This window comes from Lissotriton vulgaris, chromosome 9 (assembly GCF_964263255.1).
Source record: "Lissotriton vulgaris chromosome 9, aLisVul1.2, whole genome shotgun sequence".
In the NCBI taxonomy this organism is placed as follows: Eukaryota; Metazoa; Chordata; class Amphibia; order Caudata; family Salamandridae; genus Lissotriton; species Lissotriton vulgaris.
Genome location: NC_141697.1, coordinates 143,332,132 through 143,352,735, shown reverse-complemented (window position 1 = coordinate 143,352,735; position 20,604 = coordinate 143,332,132). Strand labels below are relative to the sequence as shown.

Below are 20,604 nucleotides of genomic sequence, written 5' to 3'. Positions count from 1 at the left end.
TAACTGTCATTCGACGGACAGAGAGTTAGGCCATGACAATATACATGTGCTGCGAGAGTAGAAGTATCAGCTGCAGCACTAATGATTTGATTAGACACCATCATGCTTTCATTGATAATTTCTTGAAAATCGTGATCTCTGTCTCTTGGAAGATCCTCTATGAATTGTTGGGTGGAATCCCAAAGGCATCTGTCATAATACCCCAGAAGTGCAGATGCCCTGGCTGCTTTCATTGTGACAACGGAAGTTCCACATACCTTTCTTTCCACAGAGTCTAACATTTTATTCTCCTTATCAGAAGGAACAGTGGATGAAGGTAATGAAGCATGCAACTTATGGGCAGCAGAGACTATAACTGAAAGTGGAACATGTTCCGCAGATAGGAAAGAAAGCTCTTTATGCAAAGGCTTGTCTTTCTCCAGAAGGTGGGGCTGGGAAGCCTTTATAGAAGTGGTGTCAGAAACGGTTCCAAAGCCGGATAAAACAAACCAGGTACTAGGGGTAAAGGAGGTCTAGAAGGTGAACTTTGGTGGAATGTCTCCAAGATTACTGATGTGGAAGTAGTAGTAGTTGGCAATATTTAGTTTATCGGCCCCTCTGATGAGAATTTCCTGGAAGGTATTAAAGTCACTTATAGGAGATATTCTCAATGGTGGAGAATCTTTCAGAGGAGATGAATATAGACCAGAAGACATGGGACGTGAAGATCTCGATCAGGACGGGAAGATCTCAATCAGGAGGAAGAAAAACTTCACAGTGAGTGTGATCATCTGGAGTGACAATGTCAGCAGCAAGATTAGATCATGAGTGTGACCTAGACCTATAGGTACGAGGTCTAGACCGCCTCAGAGAAGTTACCGGTGGAGGTTGAGATGGAGTAGTGGGTTGTGGCTGAGGTATTGCTGGCATGGCGAGTTTTGGAGGAGAAGTCGGAGGAACTGGAGAAGGTGATCTTGCTGGAGCCTGAGGAGGTGCTGGCAAATCCAGCATGGTGACTGGAGATGTTGATCTTGATAATGAAAATGCTATGGAATACTCTGAGTCAGACTCTTATTGAAGTCTGCAAGCTTTCATGCGTGCAAGCCACTCCCCAATCTTATTTTAGGAAGATGAATGATGTCTTGATGTCGAACCATGAGCCAAGATCAAAGCCTTCAACGTTGTATGGTGTCTCAATGTCAAAGTTCTGCTCGATGTCGATGAAGCTCCCCTTCTTGACATCATAAGTGTTCTCAACACCGACCTAGCCCTTGACGGCAAGCAAGTAGATGAAGTGCCTTTTATGACACTGATACCCTCAACATCGAAAGGGAGCCAGATATTCTCTTTTTGGATCTCCCGCTGCTGGAGTCCTCACAGCGTGACTTAGGGGTCCTGGTACAGGATATCGTTTCTCCTCGCCCTTCAGAAGTGTTACCCATCAGGGAATCTTGCTGTCTATGGTGCTCCATGGATCTATGGATCTATGTCTATGGTGGCCATGGATGTGAATTTTCTCTCTCCCTCAAAAAGTGTCTGGAGAGGGTCTTGCAGTGGCATCATGTCTTGGTGTCATGAGAGTCTAACAAACATAAAATACAGAACCTGAAAGGGTCTGTTTTTGCCATTCTTTTGCCACTTTCTGAGCAAAAAGAAATGCCATTTTACAAAAAAGTAGATAATGTTTCTGTCAGGAAACTATCTAAAAATACTCAACGCCCTAAAGGACGTTGCGAGAACCAGCTTTAAAGAAGCTTTAGATGTAAATTGTGAGGAAAAACTTTAAAAAAGGAGGAGCTATGCTCCAGGATCCTGTCAGCAGGAGCCGGAAAACAGAACTGAGTAAACTGCCACCTAAAGGGCATAATGGGACACTGAAGGCCAAAAGGCCCATACAGGTGCAGTGTCCTATTTACTTTGTTTCAATGCTGCAGCCTACACAGTCTACATTGCTTGGTACTACTCCTTATATTATAAAGCATTTGTGAAGGATCTTTTTAAAAGATCACTTTTAATTTTGCTTAAGTGATTTTTAAGGGTATGTCCTTTTTTCTTCTAAATGTTAAAATCATTCAATAAGATTGGCAATAAAGCCTTTTCTAAGGCTGGAAAAATTCAACATTACTGTTACATATGTGTTGTGGCCTTTCCAAAGTAAGGCTAAGTAAATGTGACTTTGAAAGAACTGCTCCAGAATTTCTGCACATGGGCGGGACTATTTCATGCTTATAATTATCAATGGAGATCCCCTGAGAGAGAATCATAGTTTCACTAGGCTGGGATATAGGCAGTAAGAAAAGTACACTACATAGAAACACATAACTAGGGTCACATTGTTTTAGGGAGTCAGACTACAGTATTGAGGAAAATAGTGATAAATGGTGAATCTGCAAAATTGGGTCAGGGTTAATGTACCACGTGTGAACCAAATTTGCTGCACAAATAAATATAATATATGTAATCAAAATAACCTAAATGAAAACTGAACATTAAAAACGGAGTTAAGATCCAACAGAGACTGCAGTGGAGAGAAGCGTGTTGGCACCTTAGGGACGGGGCTTAAAATGAGTACCAACACTGATATAGTTCCCACCATCGTAAAGGGGTCTCTCTCTTGGTGCTGGTGCATTTCCAGGGCATAGCTGAATTTTGCTAGGATATTAGGCAACTCACTTATTCACTTATGTGATGTCTAATCCGTGGAGCAATAGTCTGCTGTCTAAAATCCTACTGTAATATCTAGGTAATATAAGATCATCTATGTATAATAAGAAGTAGCTCTGTTGTGTAAAGTCTGTGCCTGAGCTATAGCTTAGGAGTCTTGATCCAGAGCCTTTGTGCCTTCTCTGGGACTGCTTGTCTCTATGATGGCTGACCCTCCCCACCTTCCCATAAGAGCTGGAGCAGTGGGGAACCTAGAAATGAACCAAAGTACCTTCAGAAACTGGCATCTCACAATGTCCCTGCAACAGCCCTGTGGTCCCATCTGTTTGTGTGATCCTGAAAATATAGCAGAAGGACACATAGCAACTGCAGCAAATCTGACTGCCTATTCAGAGTTCACACAAAGTATTTGAAACTGCTGCATCAGGTAATTACTGCTGGGTGGAGTAAACATCTCACCCTTCGTTAAATTTCAACAGGTCACGCCTGTCGGAATTTAAAAGGGGAAAGTGGTGCAATAATCACAGGTCCACATGTTATTTCTAGAAACTTGTAATAGCTGCTGTAGCTTCGCGCTCTAGTCGTCGCGCACTACGCTATTACGTAGTGAGGGGTGGCCATTTTGTAAAGGCATTTTAGCGCCAATAGTCGAGCGTTCAGGACCTATTCCCGGCGCTCTCTTGAGAGATAATAAAGTAAAACCCTCAACTACCTCCCTTGTCTGGTGCACTTCTTCTGGAGAAATCCACATCATTACAGCTGCTAGTTATCACACCCGATAAATAACGTTCCTTAGGGTACTCTTATTTTTATCTGGCGCGAGAAAAAGAACCTGGATTCCGACAAAATCGGAATTAGGGCCTTAAGCTTATCTATGCTCAACATTACACAAGACATATTTAGCAAGTGTAGAACTTCCAGCCCACGTCTTATTCTAACCTTTAAAATATTTCTATTGATTCTTATATCTATTTTCTATAGATCACATTATATCACTTTAATGGAAGTTAAAGCGATAAGTTAAATGTTAGCAAGAATTCAATAGTGCACAAATATTTTGTTTATTGCTTCTATGATTTGGTGACATTTTTCTGATAGCTTTGAAGCTAAGTATGGGCCAGAGAAAGAGCGTGCCAGGTGAGATACGCAAAAATACATTAAGTCAAGTTCTTATCTAGAATGTACATGTTCAGTCATTTTCAATTAAGTTAGGTCAGTCAGGTAATCAGAATGTAGAAAGCCCAGTCCGTCCCCTTATACCTCACTCTTCGACTGGATGACTTTGATCTCGCGTTCTGTTTCTTCATGTCTACGGATTAGGTTGGCCACTGTCTCCACATCCTTCCCATAGTCCAGTGCCTGCATTAGTGAACTCTGCAGGGGTAGAATAACATAAAGAGCAATTGATGTCACAGACACAGTTATGATGAACTCCAAGATCTCTTCACGAGCATGGACTTTTATCCTGATAAACAAATATTTTGGTGTTACATAAAGAAGGGTAAAATATCACTCAATATAAAAAAACTGTCCTACACAACCGGTAGTAGAATGGGTAGCATTGCTCAGAATTCTTGCTAGTCTTATTCTTAGAAGTATTATGGGGCTGCAAGTGGGGTGTCCAGTAATGGGGAGGGACCCAGCTTTCCTTTGTAGAGGTAGCCACCAAAGCTCCAGCTTTGGAGACGTGGCCACCATATGGCCCCACTATGAGAAACTATTTCTGTAAATGGCTAGGTGGGTGCGAAAAATCCCTCATTTCTTTTTCTGGCTGCAGCGGAGAGGGATTGCTGTCTGTAATTCTTCTTCTTCTGAGAAATACTGCCTGTTGGCTTATGAATGTTGTATCTATATGGGAGTTATTTGTACTTAATTTGGCCATGTGTGTGTATTTCATCTCGTTCATATGGTTCAAGGGACATGCCTGTGCTTCACAGTGACTACAGACACACCTTTTCGCTCATTCTCTCTGTGATGTCATTGATTTCACGAATCAAGGCATGGACCTGAAGAGCTTCTTCCAATTTTCGGCGATATTTATTCAGGTTGCCATGAAAGCTATTCCACCTTCAAGGAAAAGAACAACAGAGAGAGGTAAGTCATTATTTTCAAACACTGGTTCTTCTTCTAATTAAGTGGTCCCATGAAGGTCCATCTGGAACACTTTGAATACCAAATACACGTACTATGAACAGCAGCTATCTAGAGTAGCCCATATGATGAGACACTGTAAGAACATTCACATAGGTATAGGTGGTCGGAAGACCATGAACATGACTAGTAAAATAAGAGAGTAATGTTCTCCTTTTTGATAATCACAACCGGCTAATTAAACAGTATAAAAAAGGGAGATCAGAAAGGTGAGGTTAGGATGGTGTTTCTTAATAACACTAGACTGCTCTGGTAGAGTGTGCTTTGACCGTTGTTTGAAGTGTCTTTCACGCTTGTTGATGACAAAAGGAAATTGTACTAGATATCCAACGTGCAATAGTCTGTTTGGTTACTGGATGTCCTTTACACATTATTCCGTAAGCTACAAACAGTTGATCTGTTTTTCGGACACTGGCTGTTTTTTGCAAATAACATTTTAAACACCTTTTAACATCTATGGAGTGTTAAGTCTTTTCCGCCCGTGACTGTGGATTAGGAAAGTAAGTCTTTAAGATGACTGGTTCATTTAAGTGGAAATCAGAAGGCACTTTAGGGATAAATGGCGGGTTAGTGAGGAGCACCACTGAATCTTTGGTGAATTGAAGAAAAGGTGGTGTAACAGTAAAAGCCTGTATGTCACTGACTCGTCAAGCAGACATAGGAGCTAAAAGCAAAGAAGTCTTCCAAGAGATGAATTTGAGATCAGCCTTATGAATGTGCTCAAATGGGGACTACATGAGTTGAGCCAACACAACGTTCAGATGCCAAGACAGAGGTGGATATCGAATTGGTGGGAACATTTAAAATACGCCCTTGAAAAATTGTTGTATTATTCTAAGAAGAATAAAGAGAGTTGGAATTATCCTGTCGAAATCTGGAAATTGCGGCCAGAAAAACTTAAGGGTAGAGTGAGAGAGCCCAGATCTTGCCAATTGTAAGAAAAAAGGCAAAAGTTGCTCCGGCGTAGAATGAACCGGGTGAACATTTGAAGTTTCACACCAAAGACAAAACCGTTTCCACTTAAGTTTGTAGTTTTTGATAGTGGAGGGTGCCCTAGCGTTAGTAAGGACCTCCCTGCAGTCCGAAGAGATCACTAAGTTGGCAATAGTGTTCAGGCTCCAGGTTACCAATCCGAGAGATGTTGGATCCGGATGGCCGACCTGGCCCTGGTTCGTTGTAAGAAGATCTGGGACTGGACGAATTGCAATCGGATCGTCCTCTGACAGGAGGAAGAGTTCTGAAAAACAAATCTGGCGAGGCCATCTGGGGGTTATAAGAAGGATGCAACATGGTTCTCTCCACATTTTCCGAAGCACCATTCGGACTAGAGGAATCATTATAAAAGCGTAAACATAGATTTTTGGCTAGTTCATCAAAAAGGCATCCCGGTATGACCCTGGTTGGGGAAGCCAACCTGCGTAGAATGGGCATTTGCGGTTCCGCCTGGTCACAAATAAATCCAGATTTGGCCGTCCACAAAGCTGAAAGATGTTGTCTAGCATTGGTTGATGAAGTTCCAATTCGTGGTTGGACGAGATTTACCTGCCCAGGGAGTCCACTAGAATGTTGGACACTCCTGGAACATGTACTAATGTTAAAGTTATTTGATGTTGAATCGCCCAATTCCAAATCTGCTGAACTTGTAGGGACAGCAAAGTAGACCTAATGCCTCCCTGTTTGTTTACATAATGCATGCTTGTTGTGTTTTTCATACAGATCAACACTGATGCTCCCTGAAGGAGGGTGCAAAAGGATTTTTTAGTGCAAGGAATATCGCCAGTAGTTCCAAGAGGTTTATGTGCCAAGTTTGTTGCTGTGCATCCCATTTTCCCATGACTGTGAGGCCCTGAAGATGCGTCCCCTACCCCTCGAGGAAAGCGTCTGTTGTAAGGATGAAACTTGGAGTATCCACTACAAAGGAGCGGCCTGCTGAGATGATTGGCATGTGAGTGCACCATAGCAACGCTTTTTGCATCCGAGATGTGATGGTGTTTACATCGCTTAAGGACCCTGAGACCTGTTGACATTGTTTGTTGCTTTCCTCCTGTAGGGTCTCATCTTGAGGCGACAGTTGGGAATTAGAGGGATGCAGGAAGATAGCATCCAAAGAAGCGACTTGAACTTTCTAACAGAAACGGACTTCCTTGTGCCTAGAAGAGATGCCAGTTTGGAAATTCATTGTTATCTTTCGTTTGTTACAAACGCCTTTGCCTTCTGAGTGTTTACCATGGCTCCCAAGATAGTCCGAACCTGAGAGGGGGTGGAGAGCGACTTTTCCAGATTCATGGACAGACCTAGACACTGAAACTGAGATCTGCATGTTTGAGTGTGTCTGGTTGCCACTGTAAATGACTGCGCCTTTATAATGCAGTCGTCGAGGTAGAGAAAAATGTGGATGCCCGCTTGATGAAGGTGTGCTGCCACCGGTGCCAACACTTTGGTGAACACTCCGGGCGCAGAGCAGAGGCCAAATGTAAGGACCTTGAATTGGAAGTCTCTGCCAGCCACACTGAAGTGCAGGAATTTCTTGTGTCTAGGTAGGATGGGGACATGAAAATAGGTATCTTGAAGGTCCAGTGTTGTCATTTAATCCCCTTGAGATAGTATTTGAAGTACTTCTTGGAGAGACAACATCCGAAATGATTGCTTCTTGAGGAACTTGTTGAGGGGACGAAGGTCCAGGATGGGGCGCCAGTCCCCCAATTTTTCTTGATGAGGAAGAATCTTGAATAGAGACCTGCACCCCTTTGTAGGTTTGGAACCACTTCGATCGCTCCTTTTTTTTAACATGACTTTGATTTGGCCTAAACGTTCTTTCAGATGGGCAGGAGGAGGACCTCAGGAGGAAAATTTGGGGGAAAGGGTGTGTCCTCTGGACACTATGTCCAAAACCCAAAGATCTGTAGTAATGGCAGGCCAGTTTGATAAGAAATGGGAGATTCTCCCTCCAGCTTTGGTTGGATTGATGGGTAGAGTGGGTGGCAGGTGGCCACTGTCACTGCTTTTTTGAGGAATCTCTGCCTCTGTAGGAAGAATTTCCTCTGTACTGCTTATAAGAGGCACCTGGTGGTTGACGAAAAGACTGCTGTTTCTGGGAGGAAGAGTAACGCTCTTGTCCCTGATAGGACTGGTACTGCCTGTTTAGATTGTAGCCCTCTTGAAAGGAATAGGAGGAGCCACGACCCCTCGTACCATGAAAAGGCTGTTTCTTATACTGTAAAGTGCCAAGAGCACGTGCAGTGTCGGTATCCTTTTTAATTGCCTGAAGGGCGTCGTCTATGTGCTGCCCGAAAAGTGATTCGCTGTCATAAGGCATATCAATCATTTTGTTTGTACTTCCTGCCGAAAAGAAGTAGCTCCTAACCAGCCCTGCCTTCAGAGGACTGCTGCTTCTGCTAGTTAGTGAAACCCTGTGGAAGAGAAATCCACAGCGCAGTCAATTATCTCAGCAGAGATCCGCTTACCGCTCATCAAGGCTTCCATTTTAGAGGCTTCTGGCAACATGTCAATAAAGGGGGAAATGTCAGACCACATTTGCTTATAGCGGCCTAGGATGGCACGGGAATTAGCCTCCCGGACAGTAGTTGCCGCCATGGTAGAGAATTTCTTCTCAATGGAGTTAAGGCTTCTGCCCTCACGATCAGGAGGAGCCGACAAAGGAGATGAGGGATTCCTGGCACGACATTGTGTCACCTGAGAAATGACAGAATCCGGCTTTGGTTGACCAATTAGACAGGCTGGTGAATTGTCTGGTGCCTTGTATTTCTTATCTAGGCGTGGTAGGACTGCAAGAATGGAGGCAGGGGTTTTCAGGACCTTTAAACCCCCCTGCTAGATGAAATCAATTATAGGTATAGCTCAAACCTGTTTCTGTGGCTGATTTTTGAAATCGTGTAAAAAACAGTCCTCGTCCTTGCAGACCATAGGGAGATGGAATCTCTTGGCCGCTCTGTCCATGAGGACATGAAATCCACCTATATCTACAGGTGGAGCGTCAACAGGAGATGGAGTGGTAGGCGATGGAGTTTGGATTTGGTAATTGTCCCACTCAGAGAATAGGGATCTATCATCTAACTACCCTTCTACTCTGTCCTCATCAGTGGTATGTGTGTCCTCTACATTTTGAGATATTGATGCCACTGGAGAAACAGGAGGTGGTGGCCCAATGATTGAGGAAGGCGGAGGAATATGCATTTGAGGAAGTAATGAAGCTGTCTCCGAAGGAGGAAAAGGGTGATAATAGTCATCAATCATATGTTGCAAATTAGAATTGAGTGACATAGGCATCTGTGCAGTTGGATTTTCAGGCTGTGATTGAATTTTTGGCTCTGAGTAATAATTATACTTTTGGTCATCTTCTATATCCTGGTACTTGATGAGAAGCTCTGAAGGACTACGAGCAGCCTGCAACCTATCATCCTCCTCTGAATCCTCCTCATCCACCCCATAATCAAACAGTTGCACTGGAAGATTTAGAGATGCTTGAATTGCCAGTAAAAGGTCCATAGAAGACTGTTGACGTTGGAGCAAAGGAACCTTCTTAGAATCTGAAGAAGACAAAAGAGCTGCTGAAGGCTTCAAAGGCACTTAAGGCATCAAACCAGGAGGTGAAACTAAATATTCTGGCGACGAAGCTTCAGCCATCGACGAGGGACACATCTGAACCTCTGTTTGTGAAGGCTTCATTACCGTCAACGAGGCCACCGTCGACGAGGCAGGCGTCGATAAGGCAGGCGTTGATGAGGCAAGCGTCGATGACGCAAGCTTCTAAGGAACCGGCTGATCCTTAGAAGGTCTTGTAGACGAAGAGGCGTCCGTCAACCAATGCTTCTTCTTTTTCGTCGTCGCCGAAGAGAGAGAGGCAGTAGATAAATGAGGCATTAGCAACCCTGATACAAGCGTCGACGGAGAAGACGCCGAAGACATCACCATAGCAGGTTTAGGTGAAGAGAAGGTGGCAGTCGTCGTCATAGTTGTGATGACAGAGGACTTCGTCGACGGAGGAATCGAAGACGAGCTCGTCGACGGGATGCCAGTTTTCTGGGGAAATCTTTTTACAGGCAGAGATTTTGACGCCGGAGAATTGGATCTCGGAGGCGTAGAAGGTGGAGACTGACCCTTAGAGAGAGCAGGAGTCCCTTTTGATGAGGAAGGCTGGTCTTCATGTTAAGAAGAGTGGTGCTTCTTCAGCACCTTAGCCTTAGGAGATGTCATCTCCCCCTCACTAGCCCTTTTCTTAGAGGCAACAGTTTTGAGAGAGGAATCACTATCAAAATCTGACAATGGGTCTTCCTTCATTTTGAGCTTCTGTAGCCACAGAAGTAAACGTCCTTCTCCGTCTCTTAAGGTCTTTTAAGGAAAAGTCCTGCATATTTTATAGTCTCTCACCTGATGGTTAGGATGAAGGCAGTAGATACACTTTTTGTGTGGGTCTTCAGAATGAAGTCGCAGTTTTCCACAAGACTCACAGTGTCTGAAGAGTGAACTCTTTGTAGTAGACATTGTCGTGAAGATGTAAGAAGAATTCCTGGAGAGGAAGCACAAGTACTGAGCAGAGCTCAGGGAGACTCCCTTCACACGACGTGCGGTAGAAAATATGAGGGTCTGAGCCTCTGGGGAGAAGGTTCTAGAGGGTGCTGATGCCTGATTGGCTGGAGTTCGGACTATATCTAATGACTTGGACGAACTAGTAAAATGACACATTTGTTCCTATTGATTACTATTTTACAATACTTCCTATAGAATTCTTTAGCTATGCTATTGTTATTCTATTGATATATATATATATATATATATATATATATACACACACACACACATATATATATATATATACACACACACACATATATATATATATATATCACCTTCCTCTGCTGCACCCGCCTTGGAAGAGTGAACGGCATCTTGATGGGGTGGAGCGAGGTAGTAAAACTGCAATTTCGCCGAGCACCGCCACGCAGCTTGATGCAACGGGTCCATGATGGCGAGCATCCTGCTTGTGGGGTCTAGATCATACACTTCTCCCCAGCTCGATCATCACATTGCTGCCTGGTTGGCGAGGGGTTCCAAGGAGAAGGCCACTTCATTACATTGCAAACCCCGAACGTTGTCGCAATTCTGCGAGTAGGCATCACGGCAGGACTTCAAACACCACAAGGCACTGCGGCCATCCAGGGGCGTGCCTTGAACTACAATAAGGGTGTTCCCTGCCACTACCCTGCATACTATTCGTCATCCTCTGAAGAAGAAGGCTCCGCCTACGAAACGCGTCAGGAAATTACACGAAGCAGGAATTAATTTGAACTCTGTTCTGGTTTGCAGCCACTGAGCAACTTGTGCTGAATAAAGCCTTACCTGGAAACCCCGCGAGTGTGGCTGGTGTCCTTTCACCTGAGCGAACATATATATATATATATATATATATATATATATATATATATATATATATATATATATATATATATATATATGTATATATATATATATATATATATATATATTGCTTTTTTATGTACTGTGGGGCTCCCACTTCGACGACAGGGAATGACTCAAGCATGTGAATCTATGAAAGACACCCCAAAACTTGAGAACTAGAGTGATCTTATAGACTTTAAAGTATACTGATGGGAGCCAAGACTTGGGAAAAAGGTACTAATCCAACAATGAGAGTTTTATTGGTTACTTTTTATGCAGTGTAAATAAACTAAGGACATTAGGGCTGGGTTATGAGTTCAACTCCTTTTGGCAGAGTTAAGACTTTTAAGGGCCTGCTCCAAATAAGCTTATCCGAGTTCTGCTCCCATTCATATTCCCTGTAGTAAGCACTTCCCTTCCAACATAACCACATCTTCCTTCTTGACGATAGGTTTGATAAACCTTGCTTGCACTAGGAAGATGTGTCTCTGAATCATGTAAGACAAGAGTCAGACGATGGACGGAGCTCAAGACATTGTAGGGCTGCACAGAATTGAGAGGCAGTAGGGGGTGGCATTTTCTACTTAGTTCAAACCTTAAGAGGACAGAAAGGGATTGCTTGTTCTAGCACCTGGAGATAGCGAAGATGCCAGAATGTTCCAATGTGCTCACACTGTCAGGATGTGCAGTAGCAGACACAATCTTCCTAACTTACAAGATATCCAAAAGGATAATGTGTTTCCCACGTGATGCAGTCACTAAGAGGTCACCCCTCAAAATATTTGCTCAGAGCCCTTTGCCTCTCTCAGATTGCCCCAGAAGCTTCTCATTTTTATTTTCGTTTTCCTGATTGTCTCTTTCGCAAGCCTTTGTCACTCTACAGACTTGTTGCATCTGATGAACCTTAACTCACCCTCCCCTTCTTCATCCTCCACCTATCAATTGCTCACTTTTCCCTGCATTCCTCTTCTCCTCTTGCTTCCAACACCAATGGCCTTTTAAACTTTTCGCAGACTTCCTCTCTCCTCCTTCAGCACTTGCCCGCTTTGTTTCCTGGCTCTCTCTTCCTTGCAAATACTTGTGGCATTCTTCCAGGTTCTCTCTTCCTCAGGCACGTCTCACCTCTTCTAACTCTCTCCCTGAAAGACTTATCTGGCACTTCCTGACTTTCTCCCTCTCACAGTTATTTCGTCTTTCCAGTCTCACTCTAAAAGAATGTGTCCCACCCTTCCTTGATTTCCATCCCAAGGCTTGTACACCCTTTGGACACTGCTCACCCAACATGTGTATCATCCCTCTAACACTGCCCCTCCAATACGTATCTCACCTGTATAAAATCTTTCCCATTCCAAAACTTGTTTTGACCCTTCCTCCCTCTCTCTCAACTCTCTCCAATCTGACAGTTTCCTATTTTCATGGGTATTACTATCATGTATACTACTCTTCGTGACTCTCGCCTTCCAACAGTTGTACCCTTCATTTGTCCTTCCTAGTTCATCCCTTTTTAGGTTTCGCTGGGGGGCGGAGCCGTAGGCTCCTCCTCCAGAGAAATCTATTGAGTACAGTAAGGCACTATGGAACACGCCCCCCGTCCCATTGGCTAGCTCCATAAATGGAGCCTAGCCATTGGACGAGGGGCCTGTCCATCAATGCCGGACCAGACACGGGGGCGTTCCCGAGATTCTTTGGCTTTTGCCGACGTCACGCGACGCCGTGAACGCCCCCGAGTCTGGTCCGGCCCGGCCGTGATTGCTGCTGTCCTGGGCATGTTTTTCCCCGGCACGTTTCCCGCCTCCCTCCCGCCGTTCGTGTTCTCTCCCGCCCCCCTCCCCCCTCACGCCCCCTGTGTCCTCTCCCGCCCCCTCCCGCCGTCCGTTCCTCTCCCGCCCCCCCCTGTCCTCGTAGGCCTCCCTCCCGCCGTTCGTGTTCGCGTTCGTGAGTAAACGCACCCACTGTCAATTGGACGTGGAAGGGACCCCGCCGGCCGCTTCTGATAGCCTGCCCTCTCTTGTTTTGCCAATTATTCCTCCATGCCATTGATGAGAATTTTTTAATGTTTTTCTTCTAAACAAAAAAGTGCCCAGTGCTGGTGCCGCCGGAGAGCGCTTTCTTCTCGCGCTCCAAGCGCAGAGCTTGAAACGCGTCTTTAAAGTCGACGCCCGGGTCTGTGGTGTCGGAGGTGAGCCCGGAACAGCAGGGGTGTTTTTGAACCGGTGCTGTGCGCTCCACCCAGGTGCCCTGTTACCACCGCCAGGCTTTCATCCGGCAACTAATCTAACGTTTATGACTGTGAGTGAAGATGCGGCGGTACAGAAAGGCGCTGCCATGTCGATTTAACATCAACTGCCCCGCTGCCCTTCTGATAACTCGCCTCCCTATTGTAGTATTGATAACTTCATGTCAGTATTTTTTTTTTAAATCAAATGTTTATTTTTCGTTCCATTGGAGATATCGTTCTTCTTCCTAAAATTAAAGAGACTTTACATTCCACAGCTGGGTCAGTGGGCTTCAGTGGGTGTGTTGTTGACCTTGTGAATCATGCGGCACCCACATTCCATCACCAGTCATGCCCCCCTGCCCCCCCCCCCTCGATGCTTCAACTCGTCCGTTTGTTTGGATGCTAACACGGCACACAGTCAGTGCTATTGTGAAATGTCAGTGCTTCGTGGGGGGTCTAGCTTAAACTGCATTTCTGGTCGGACCCTTTCTTAGCATTCCTTTCTCTTTTTGACGGGTGATTTTAATGTCAGATTCGTTTTCCTTAAACAATTTGTTTTGACTTTGGCTAGAGTGTGTAACATAGCGCTTTGTTGTGTATGTAGTTGAACTTTGTAACATAGCGCTTTGTTTCTTATTTGGCTAGACTGTGTAACATAACGCTTTGTTTTCTATTTAATTAGATTGTGTAACATAGCGCTTTGTTTTGTATTTAGTTGGACTTTGTAACATAGCGCTTTGTTTTGTAGTTAGTTAGACTGTGTAACATAGCGCTTGCAAGGCTGTGCCTCTCACGCTGACCCGTGTGAGTACCTACCGACCCAGGGGGGAGCGTCAGCTCTGCTGTTGGTGACGTCTACTTGCCCCTCTCTCTCACAAGGTACACAGAGTCTACTCCCCTCTCTCTGCGTCTCTTCTCTCCCTCTCTAGCTCTTCATCTCTCTTATTCTGCCTGTTTCCTGCTCGCTCGCTCTCGTGCTCCCTCTCTTTCGGTCTCTCTTTCACATTGTCTCGCTCCTGCTCTAGATGTGTGTCTCTCTCTCTCTTACTCTCACCCCTTTCCATTCTGCTTTTTTCTCCTTTCTCTTTAGCTCTTGTTCTTTTTTTCGTTCTCACTTTATCTCCCCTCTCACTTCATTGCTATTTCTCCTTCTTTCTTTTTCTTACTCTCTCTCCATCCCTTCCTCTCCCTCCCTAACTCTTTTCTTCCCTCCCTTCGTCTCCCCCTCTCTCTCCCTCCCTCCTTCCTCTCTCCCTCCCAGCCTCCCTCCCTGCCTCTGCGCTTTCTTCTCGCGCTCCAAGCGCAGAGCTTGAAACGCGTCTTTAAAGTCGACGCCCGGGTCTGTGGTGTCGGAGGTGAGCCCGGAACAGCAGGGGTGTTTTTGAACCGGTGCTGTGCGCTCCACCCAGGTGCCCTGTTACCACCGCCAGGCTTTCATCCGGCAACTAATCTAACGTTTATGACTGTGAGTGAAGATGCGGCGGTACAGAAAGGCGCTGCCATGTCGATTTAACATCAACTGCCCCGCTGCCCTTCTGATAACTCGCCTCCCTATTGTAGTATTGATAACTTCATGTCAGTATTTTTTTTTTTTAAATCAAATGTTTATTTTTCGTTCCATTGGAGATATCGTTCTTCTTCCTAAAATTAAAGAGACTTTACATTCCACAGCTGGGTCAGTGGGCTTCAGTGGGTGTGTTGTTGACCTTGTGAATCATGCGGCACCCACATTCCATCACCAGTCATGCCCCCCTGCCCCCCCCCCTCGATGCTTCAACTCGTCCGTTTGTTTGGATGCTAACACGGCACACAGTCAGTGCTATTGTGAAATGTCAGTGCTTCGTGGGGGGTCTAGCTTAAACTGCATTGGAAAAGGCAATTGGCCACGCTTTTGCGAAAGATATTGACTTTGCCTGTTTGACAATATCTTTAAGCTAAATTGTAGAGCAGTGGGACTGTGCAGCATGCTAAAAGTAAAGGTAGTAAAAAGGCACAATGATGGGACACATCGTTTGTTTTAAAAGGAGGGTGGCTGTGTCAACAGGGACAATGGGAGGGAAGGAACAACAAGGGGGTGGGAGTTAACAGGCAATGAGGCAGTGAGATAAAAGTGCTATTATGCAGTTGGCGCTGGCCACCTCATAGCGCTAGTTAAACATTTGGGGGGGGGGAGCGCGGAAGGAGCAACACAGGAATCTCGTCCTTCGCTCGTTTTGTGTCCTCTTCGTTGCTGCCTTGGGTTTCTCTCGAGTGTCCCAGATTAAAGCCCGCAGCACCTCTTTTTATAGCTCTAAACTTGGAATAAACCTAAGTTCGTGCCTTCCGCTGATTGGCGGATGAAAGCGGGGCAGTTATGAGACCCCTTCATCCGATCAGAGAAGGGGCGGCTCCGAAGAGGCTTTCACTTTCTGCCTGCCCTGCCCTGGGATCCCCTTCATTTCATGGAAAGCCGTGATTTACAGGAAAAAGAAACTTGAGGGATAACAAGCACTGGAAAAGGCAATTGGCCACGCTTTTGCGAAAGATATTGACTTTGCCTGTTTGACAATATCTTTAAGCTAATTTGTAGAGCAGTGGGACTGTGCAGCATGCTAAAAGTAAAGGTAGTAAAAAGGCACAATGATGGGACACATCGTTTGTTTTAAAAGGAGGGTGGCTGTGTCAACAGGGACAATGGGAGGGAAGGAACAACAAGGGGGTGGGAGTTAACAGGCAATGAGGCACTGAGATAAAAGTGCTATTATGCAGTTGGCGCTGGCCACCTCATAGCGCTAGTTAAACATTTGGGGGGGGGGCGGAAGGAGCAACACAGATTTTGTGTGGGTGCAATGTGCAGAAGGGGTGGCTGCAACCAGGGCACGAGTCAGGGGTCCACGCGGGTGGACGGATTCCCCCCATTTATTTTCACAGGGTGGCTGCCGTCCACCCTGCCAAGAAGTTGGTCCCCACAGAAAAAGATACTGAATTCGTCCCGGTGTAATTTCCAAACACCGGGACACTCTCAGCAGCGCCTGCACGTTGTTGTCTGCTTCCGATCACAACAAAGTGCAGGAGGGGACAGGGCTCTCTTATTTCTATACTGGCCATAACAAAGGCCGAGTCTTAGGGGTCATAAGCCTCCTTTTGTTGGAGTCTCCTGGCTGTCAGCAGTCAGGAGCCTCACACCTGATGCAAATGGAGCGGAGGGCTCTGTGCGTGTGTTTGGGGAGCTCTTTGCGTGTGTGTGGGGGGCTCTTGTGTGTGGGGGGCTCTTGTGTGTGGGGGGCTCTTGTTTTTTACTGTTCCTTCTGTCAGCGCACTGACACGTGTTAATCTCTCTGGCTGTGGACCATAAACATGTTTTACGTTCTGCCTAACATCTTCTGGCAGCTTTTTCCTGTCTCTCGACTACTGGCTTTATTTTTTTGTCAAAAGTTTGCTTTATATTTTCATATCTTTTGTTCGGTTTGGCTGTTTATTTGTATAATGTTTTCTGTAGTAGGTTTATTTTGATCCATTTTCTTTGTTGTCATGTAGAATAGGGGAATCGGGGGAAACATTAGTCACAATGACGGGCAGGCTTGTCGGAGGTTTTTGTAGGACCTTGATCAAAAATTCCATGCAAGCCCCCATTCTGTTTTTTCACCTCAAGAATTGTGGGGAAACGTGTGACAACTGAATCATTTTGAAGCACAATGGCGAAACTGATAGGTCTTGAGGGCATTTTATAGAGTGCAAATTGTACATACACTTCCGCAAACAACAAAATAACCCTCAGAATTAATTGTGGAATGGGGTATGTAGCAAATGCCATTAGGGGATCATGTACTAATCTATCGACAGATATGAACATTGAAGAATGCTTCACAAGGTCAATTCAAATCGCCCCCGTCGAGCTGTGTCACTTGCACCAATTCTGTCAAAACTATCTTAGTTGTAAAAATGTTTAATAGAGGGCAGCAAAAGTTTCACAGGGTAAAGAGCATATTGGTAATTCACACATTTTCTAGCAGGTCATTTCATTTGGACATTCACATGAAGAGGGAAAATGTGCACATAAATATGTCTTTCTCGCATAAGGATGGATATAAGAGTGAACTTTGGTGATAACTTGACCAAGAGCTTGTACGGTGAATACTGTGGGTAGAATTAGTAAGAGTGTGGTGACTCCAACCATGTTTGATTCTCTAGTTAAGTGTGACGGCATGGACTGACGTCCTCCACTTATCCCCATGGGTCATCTTTCTAGCCTGGGAAAATGTCTGTCCTGGAGTCTATGAGGCAAATATGATACATCGCACCACCTTGAGAAATTAATGGTATTTTTTATGAGACCCATAAACAAACCTTGAGTAAATGTGATCCTCAAATGTCAACAGTAAGCCACAGCAAAGTGGGAGTAAGATACAATCACTCTCAGAGGAGGCTTCATGAATTGATGCAAACATATCACAGCAAAACACACTCCCAAGAAACAAAGTCATTGACCTGTCATTTAACTGCTGCCGTCGCTGATGTACCGTCTTGACTTCCTCCTTGTTCTGCCGCTCCAGTTTTGTTGCAAGGGCATTGATGGCCTTGATGTGGGCATCATCCACGGTCAGCTCCTAAAATCACAGGGTCCAAGACAATGAGATTCTCTGCAATTAGATTCTTGGTGTGCCCTGTCCATGAGCTCACAGCAAACTTATAAAACAAGCATTTGCAATGCAATAGGTCTTGTATTTCTGAAACTAGAGCTCTTGGTTTTTAAATGACAATGATTTTTACTTTGTTTTTTGTATGCAGTGGAGTGATGATATTTGCATAACATTTTTGTCATTGGTATGACCTCACGGTGCTGGAGAACCAGAAAATTGGAAATAGTTTATGAGGGAGGGAAGGCAAGAGTAATATGCTGGTTGGAAAAAAAAAAGTAACAACATCCTGGAAATAGAGAAACACTCATAGGGAATGAATTATTAAGTAGAGAGTGGGAATAGTAAGCAAGAAAAACATAGTTACTTTAACGCTTTTACACTTAAAATTCAGAAATCATTGAGTGTTTATGCCTGAAAAGTTAGGAACGTGACTACAGTATGGTTTAAAAAGACCACATCCCTGAACACATTTTATAAACTAAAAAAAGGAAAGCTGCTGAAAAGGATCGCATTAAACTTTTTCCAGTTTACGCATCAACCAGGTATTGAAGTACCTCCAGGAATGGTGCACTTTCCCATCCGGGAAAAACAATGCTGTTCAAAGAATGAGGGGAAAACGAAGTAGCATTTCACGGGTAAAATCTGTAAAGTGGCGCTAATGTGTTTGGTTGTGAATAAAAACCAATCCGGCCACTTTGCAACCACTTTGTTTTGCTTTATTTTGTGTTTATTTTTTATTTTTTGTATTTTGAAGCTTTTTTTCTCTCCGCCCTAGGCTGCACTTTAGAACAGAAAAATGACGTCATTTGCAGCTACAGTGTTGTTTTTTGGATCCATTTCACCAGGGAAACAAGCATTGGCATAGCCAATAGGTCTCGCCTTTAGGATTTTATAAGTTTAGCCATGCAGCAGATTATCCCCTATTAGCATGCAAACACACTCAACATTTTCAAACAATCCTGCTGTGATCAGAGGTCAATCAGTCACATAATAAATAGGCTGAATTAGTGCACATCTAGAACGAACCCCTTTCTAAACAGCGTTTTTTACGTTATGGTGCTGTAAAAATATTCAATGTCAAAGTGAGATGTTACAGGGTAGCAAGTGATTCCTTGTTAAAAACAAAAGAAACACTTAAGTTTTATTTTAAGGACGAAAGAAGCCAAGGGACTTAAGCTGAGAGTAAGAGAACAAAACCTACCGAGTCTTTTCCAATCCAATCCAATCCAATCCAAAAATTCTTTATTTCGGCCATTTAGGCCATAAAAGATGCATAAGAACGTACATAAAAACATTTGTTATAAAACAGTAAATTACAACAGAGTTTTGAAGAATAAAAGAACAAAAGAACATATTTAAAAGACAACCAATCCCCTAGGATGGAAAAAAGAAAAATACAGTGGCAGTAGGGAAAGTTGGCAATACAATCCTATGAAGGTCATGCTTTGAGTAATTTACTCCTAATATGCCACATGGCCAGTAGAAATTTTGCAACTGCGAATACAATGTGTGGGGAGGAATCGGTTTTCAATATTCTGAACGAGATCACATAGTCCCTTATGCCCATATTCCTACAAAGAGGCACAAGCCAGTATTTCCTAGGTCTCTTGTAGGCTGGGCAAAAAAACAGAACATGGATTTCCTCCTCATCACAGAGGTTACAGCCGGGGCATGTTTTATCCCCCCCATTAGCCCATTTGCACGTGAAGGATTTAATGGGTAAGGTGCCAAGCCTCCATTGAATAAATAACTTTCTTGCCAAAGTCGGGGAGATAATGTCCATAAAACTTTCAAAATGGTAGGAATTTTTGGAATCCATAAAACGTTGGGTTAAAATACCAGTGCGGGGTGCGAGCACATGGGAGGCAAGACTTTTTTTTCCTTATGAGCTTCTACGAGTCTTTTCCGAGAGACCCTTTGACAGCCTAACTCAGGGGCTTCCCACAGCTCGTAGAGACCCAACCGGTACAGTTCTTGCTTAACAAATGATAGCCAGGGAATTTTATCACTATGGTTTAAGTTCATAATATGAACAAGATCTTGTGTATAATGTTTAAGCTCATTTGTTGTCCAGAGCCTATGCCAGTATCTTAATGGTTTTAACTTAAGATCCTCACATATGGAGGGTAGACCCAAATCTAAACGCAAGGGAAGCAAAGGTGTGGCACGTGGGAGGGCCAAAAGGCGTCTCAAAAAATTATTTTCCACACACATCAACTCTTTACCAGCTTGGTAGCCCCACAGCTCGCTACCATATAATGCAGCCGGCTTGGCTTGTGTTTTGTACATTTCAACTGCAGGAGCTATAGGTTTATAGTTAGAGATGTTCGTAACCTTTAAGATTGCCCCAGACAGTTGTGACGGCCTTAATCGAGAACTTGATATCTGTGGTTCCCAAGCTATATTCTCATGCAAGGTCACGCCCAGGTACTGGAATGTTTTTACCCTCTCCAGGGATACTGAGCTCAGTGAAGGATTTGGTCTTGTCGTGGGGGAGGGGTTGAAGATCATAAACTTGGTCTTCCCTGTGTTGACCTCTAGACCATACTGTCTGCA

The 20,604-nt window shown here is 44.4% G+C and overlaps 1 protein-coding gene across 1 annotated transcript in view; it reads right to left on the bottom strand.

The window, feature by feature from the left end:
• Positions 1–20,604, bottom strand: part of SPTBN5 (spectrin beta, non-erythrocytic 5) — a 2,284,272-nt gene that overhangs the window by 615,593 nt on the left and 1,648,075 nt on the right. Inside the window, exons 42-44 of the mRNA XM_086937224.1 lie at positions 17,897–18,015; positions 4,596–4,710; positions 3,904–4,017 (exon numbers count right to left, since the gene is read on the bottom strand). Of these exons, the coding sequence (XP_086793350.1) occupies positions 3,904–4,017; positions 4,596–4,710; positions 17,897–18,015 (348 nt within the window). The remainder of the gene's footprint in view (positions 1–3,903; positions 4,018–4,595; positions 4,711–17,896; positions 18,016–20,604) is intronic.